Below are 6000 nucleotides of genomic sequence, written 5' to 3'. Positions count from 1 at the left end.
GGACGCGGCCGGCCTTGTCCGTGCACCAGGCAGGCCCCACGCCAGCCTCCCCCGTCCAGAGAGGCCGGGTTGTTTTCATAAGCTGGCACAGGTGCAGGGCATCCTTCAGGCTCCAGCCGGCCAGGGAGCCCCAGGCGCGCTGGCGAGCGGCGCCTCAGCCGCCGCCGCGGAGCATGCAGCCATTTTGGGCTTCGCCAGACAAAGGACGACAGCGACCGTCGCGGCCAGCCCCGAGGCGTCGGCGGCCGCAACCCGTAGCACCGCCTCCACTTCCCCTCATCGCCTCCTCGGCCGGCACCCGGCGCGCACGGCCAGCCCGACTTTCGGCGGCCAGTCCCTCTCGCTAGGCCGCAGCCGGGCCCTTGGCGCCCGTTCCCTGTCTGAGCGCTCGCAGCCATTTGCCTCAGTATTTATAGCCGGTCGCCGGCCAATCAGGAACCGACGGAATCCCTCTCGGGCCGCTGAGGTGACGCCTCGACGCCCCCCCCTCCCCAGCCCGCTCGCGCGGAGTTTTCGTCGCGCATGCTCCGTGGCGGAGGCCGAGGCGGGAGGGGAGAGCAGCGTATGTGTAAAATGAGTGAGTGAGGTGGGGGGGGCAGAGCAGGAGGAGGGCGGAGGAGGAGGAGGAGGGCAGAGGGAGGAGTGAAAGGGGGGGGGCGGCGGGCGGGAGGGAGCCGCTCGCCAGGAACCCTCCGAAAAAAGATGGCGGCGGGCTCGGATCTGCTGGATGAGGTTTTCCTAAACGCTGAGGTGGATGAGAAGGTGGTGAGCGACCTGGTGGGCTCCCTGGAGTCTCAGCTGGCGGCCTCGGGCCATCACCACCCGCACCACAAGGCGCAGGAGCCCCTCAGGGTCGCCGGGGGGCTGCTGGGGAACCATGTTGTGAGCAGCGGCAGCAGCAGCAGCAACAGCCCTAGCCCTAGCCCGGGAGGAGGAGGAGGAGGAGGAGGAGGAGTAGGAGGCAATGCTAATGTCCAAACAGAGAACCCCGGCAGCCGCACCACCGGCAGCAGCAGCACCAGCAGCACCACCGCCGCCGCCGCCGCCGCCAAGATGGGACTCAGTGGCCCGGAGATCACCAAGCCAGGTAACCTGGCGAGGCAAGCCGGGGCGGGGGGGGGGTTGCCTCCTCCTCCTCCTCTTCCTCCTCTTCTTCTTGCCCTTCTCCCTCAGGAACGGGGGGCTCCCCCCCTCCCGGGCTGGCTCCCTTTCTTTCTCCCCTGCCCCCCCCTTCCCCTGCTGGGGGCAGCAACTGGAGGGTGCCAGGGGGTGGCATGGAGTTGGGGAGGGGGAGGCGGCGAAGAGAGAGAGGCCTTCCTCAATTGCCAACCCCCCTGCCTCCCTCCCTCCCCAACACCCTATTTTTGGCCGGGACGGTCTCCCTCCTGCCTCTGCTGCACCTAGAGCCAGGGGCAGACGGGGGTGGGGGTGTGGGGGGGTGAGTGTTGTGGTCAGGGAGTGCGTGTGTTGGGTCCTTTAGGGGACGAGGAAGCCGCTTCCTTTGCTGGGGTTCCCCTCCTCTGCTCTTAATTCTGTCACCTCTCTGTCTCCCGAGAGGCTGGAGTGTTTTGGGGGGCTCCTGAGGACGAGGAAGGAAGACACCTTACCTTTGGACTTCTGTGCCACCTTTCTCCCGCGTTCCTGGAGTCTGCAGTCAGAAATGGTGCTCCCTGCCCTCCTTATCCATTTCGATATTCCCTGGCTGTCTTGGATTCTTTGCCCTCCCTGCCTGAAGTGCATTGGGGAGGGAGGGGGGGGGGGGCTGAGAGAAGCAATGTTATTAATCACAGCAGCAGCAGCAGCAGCAGCTTCCCCTGGGAAGAGGAAGTGATGGGGGGACCCGAGGATCAGGAACCCCTTTTATAGAGATCTCTTTGCAAATACGGCACCGCTTAACTGCTCCTCCTCTGTGGTTGTAGGGGTTATGCCCCCGAACCTTTTTGCTTTTCTCGAAATAATATGCCAGGCTGGGCTAGGCAGAGAGTCACAGCACAACCTCTACTCCTGCCTGTGGGACTGGAAGAATGACAGTCCATCTGTAAATGTTTTCCCCCTTGTAAAAAGACGGTGCACGCTGAAGGAGTAGGCTAACTCCAGGGTCTCTGCCTTTCCGTACACGCAAAGACGGCCTTTTAAAGAAAGCAAAGGCAATGCTGATCCATTTACCCCAGCACAATTCCAATTCTATTCCTACGTATATAATTCCACACCCCCCCCTTTCCAGTTGCTCGAATATTACAAGGACGCTGTTGCTTGTCATGACACCAGGTTAATGAAAGGGGTGGGGTTTCAGAGAAATAACCTTCCCTTAGTCCTGATTTTTGTGACCCCGTGTTTCTGACTACAGTCCTTCTATTTGTGTTTACTAAATGCAGAGCCTGCGGAGACAGGGCTGATTTAAGTGACACTGGCAGGTTTTGGGAGGAATATTTGCTTTCTGGGGACATCAAGGAAGAAAAAAAAATCCCTCCCTTTTTTGCTTGTATTTGTTTTCCTGTGGAAAGCAGGGCAGTAGAACAGCAGGATTTAATGATTTTAAGAGAGAGGATGACATCCCCTAAACTACCTTGCAATCTTTTCACTTATGTCACTTCTCTACTACTTCAGCCCCACTTTTTTCCACGTTGCTTTATTAGTCAAGAAATGCAATGGCTTTTGGATGGAAGCTTTTGGCTTCCTTCAGAAGATAAGGAGATGAAACAGAAGGGTTAGAGACCGTGGGGTTTTCCTTTTTTTACTTTTTCCTGTCTCTCCCCCTCCCCTAATTTTTCACCAATCTGATACAATTGCATGAGCAGACTTGCAGTAAAATGTCATTTAATGTGGAGTTATAAACTTCGAAAGGGGGGGGGGGAAACTTGAAAACTTGGTTTTTTGTTGCATGTCAGTGCAATTTATATTTGTTTGTGTGACTACTTAGCTGTTAATGGAAGAGCATTATAACCATCAGTAGAGAGGGAACAGTAGCAAACTCTTAATTGTTATCATAAGATTTTTTTTTCCCTTTTGCAGTAGTTGTTTCAATACTGGGGATGGATTGACACACAGGCAGTATAGTTCGTGCTGGACTTATTGAGCCTTAGAATCTTTTGTTTTCTTTCTCACCTTTTATATTGTAATTAAACTTTGTTTTATTTGCAGGAACTGGTGGAGTGCAAGGGAGTGTTATCAATCATAATGCCAGGTCCCAGGGCTCTACGTTGGATGGGACCACTACAACTAGCAGCAGCACCACTACAACTGTCCAAGGTGGCTCTGAAGCTGCTATTACCCCAGGGACCCTCAATCAGGGCAAATCAGTGGTAATCAGTACCATGGCAACAGCTTTATCTACCAGGAATGGTAAAATTGGGACCACTGCAGTGCAGACTTTGAACGGAAGTAACGTGGTGATGAATTCCCATGCTTCTTTCTCGGCCACTCCTGTAACAGCAAATCCTACCGTGGTCCCTGCTGTTGCTCCTCTCGTTAACAATGGACCTGGAAATATTGGAAAAGTCAACACCGTTAATGCTGTCTTGCCATCTGCTTCAAGTACTGTCATCCAGACTTCTTTCCTTGGCGCTGGAGTGTCCTCTGCCTCTTCACCTTCACCTACAGTGATCTCTTCACAACAGCCCCCCAATATGGGGACCGGGGGGCCAACAGTAGCATTGGTAAGGCCGCCCATTCACGCGGCAGGACCCTCATTGGCTGCCGCCACCCAAAATGGGAGCAGTACTGTGATCAATTCAACCATCAACGTGGGCGGTTTCCCGACTGCAGCTGTTGCAGCTGCCACGGTTGGTTCAGGGGTGTCTCTCCAGACCTCTCTCGTGAACAGCCAGCCAGGCTCTGGGGTATCAGCTGCTGCACCCACCACACAGGTCATCAAAGCGGAGTCTCCTAAAACTATCGTCCAAGCAGTCACCCAACAGCAAACTCTGACTGCAGCTGGCCAGCCTAGTACTACAGGGGGTAACATGATCATTGGGCAAACTATGCAAGCTGGCCTGCCCAACGTAGCTCCTAATCCTGGTGGAGTACCTCCTGCACCTCCAGGGACTCCCACAGGTCTGGCTAAGGGTGCTGCCAATACAGTGGCACAGAGCCTGCCCAGGACTGCAACTGCAACCACCGGTGGAATCAGAGCAACTTTGACTCCCACTGTTTTAGCACCTCGTCTGCCTCAGCCTTCTCAGAATCCCACAAATATTCAGAACTTTCAATTGCCACCAGGTAAGAAAAGACTGGAGAGACATTCCTGTTTTACTCGTAGACTTGCATCGGGATCTCTTGCTTTAAAAAAAGCGTTTGGGAATTTTGCGTAAAAGCACGGTCGGACAGCCTGTGTGATGGGATGTCTTTGGGGCTGCATTTTGTCCTGCAGTTGTTGTTTGTGAAATAGATAGTACAGGTAGCCCTCGACTTAAGACCGCAGTTGAGCCCAGAATTTATGCTGCTAAGTGAGAAATTGGCTAAGTGAGTTTTAACCCAATTTTGTGACTTCTCTTGCCACGTTTGTTAAGTGAATCAGTGCAGTTGTTAAATTAGTAACACAGTTGTTAAGTGAATCTGGCTTCCCCATTGACTTTTGCTGGTCAGAAGGTCGCAAAAGAGGATCACATGACCCTGGGACACTGCAACCATCATAAATATGAACCAGTTGTCAAGCATCCAAATGTAAATCATATGACCATAGGGCTGTTGCACCAGTCATAAGTGTGAAAAATGGTCATAAGTCACTTTTTTCAGTGCTGGTGTAACTTGGAATGGTTACTAAATAAAACTTGTTGTAAGTCGAGGACTACCTGTAGTACAAGAACTAATGAGAGGTCTTGTGTTGATTTGACAGCATTTTTAATTGGACTCTGTTTTTAGATGATTTTTGAAGAAAAGAGACTAGATTCTGAGCTTTTCTCCAGTATCTTTGGTCTGTTGATTTCTCTTTAGATGTGTAAGCATGCATGAGGACTAGAAGTGCAAGTTTGTTAAGAAGTGAAAGCTAAGATTGTTCAGGTTCTAACAGTACCTATCAGCTCCACAACTGTAAATCATATTGATGGGGTTTTTTTGAAAGTGGCATATGACATCTACAGAATTTAGGGTTTCAAGTGCACATTGGCTTAAATCTTTTAAGCTAATGCATGGCATGATAGATGTTTCCATGCGTGATCAAAGTAGCAAACCTAGTATAAAATGAAATGTTATGTTAATATATTCAGGGAAGATGAGCTGTCCTAGGATATGTCTAGTCTTCATACTTCTCTGTTTTAGCTTGCTGCTGTTGCCACAGAAGCAGCAAAGAGCAAGTACAATTTGCTACTCTTGAAAAATTTCTGTCAGTTGAAAATTATCAGGGACTATATGACATGTCTACAGTAACATTCCAATTACATTCTGTCCTCACCTCACCTCATTTTGTGTAATGCTGTGTAGCACATGCAGTCGCTAAGATCATGTTTAAAGACCAGGATAACATAGGCAGGAGTTTCTGGGTCTAAACCTAATTGGATTGCATGAATTTCATTGCTTCCATGTGATGACAAAGGCAATAAATCTAAACTTCATATTTAGTAACTGAGATTTTTTTAATGTTCTTATTGAATGTTACATAGGCAACTTTCTCACATTTTGAGAGATATCTTTTGAATTCTAGAAAGATGATGGCAAGTATCTGAATGCTTTCCCAGATCCTTAGATTAGTTTTAACTTAGTTTGAGTGTCTGTGGAATAGTTGAGCGTAAGATGTTTTATTTGCAAGGTGTATGTTTTAATGTGCTTCTTTGAAGGTCTTTAAATAGCAAAAATAGTATTTGTCTTGATCTATACTCTATCTATCTTGATCTATGCTTAGACTGATAGGCATACTATATAAGAAATTAAGGATTTTACATTGCTTTTCTGATAATCTCTGAGTACCTTGCAAATTGTAACAAGTTATCTAGCTAGCTTTTTACACATTCAGAAAGCTTTGGACACTTCCATTGTGAAAATCTTCCTGCACCGCATGTTGCCTAT

General features: G+C 50.0%; 1 protein-coding gene across 1 annotated transcript in view; it reads left to right on the top strand.

Moving 5' to 3' along the window:
* Positions 1 to 702: 702 nt before the first annotated feature.
* Positions 703 to 6000, top strand: part of TAF4 (TATA-box binding protein associated factor 4) — a 96414-nt gene continuing 91116 nt past the window's right edge. The window contains exons 1-2 of the mRNA XM_029284526.1: positions 703 to 1087; positions 3142 to 4218. Of these exons, the coding sequence (XP_029140359.1) occupies positions 703 to 1087; positions 3142 to 4218 (1462 nt within the window). The remainder of the gene's footprint in view (positions 1088 to 3141; positions 4219 to 6000) is intronic.

The sequence above is a fragment of the Protobothrops mucrosquamatus genome, unplaced genomic scaffold (genome assembly GCF_001527695.2).
Source record: "Protobothrops mucrosquamatus isolate PMUCROS unplaced genomic scaffold, P.Mucros_1.0 scaffold683, whole genome shotgun sequence".
Lineage (NCBI taxonomy): Eukaryota > Metazoa > Chordata > Lepidosauria > Squamata > Viperidae > Protobothrops > Protobothrops mucrosquamatus.
Note: the sequence above shows the minus strand (reverse complement) of the source record. Positions and strands in the feature narration are given on the sequence as shown.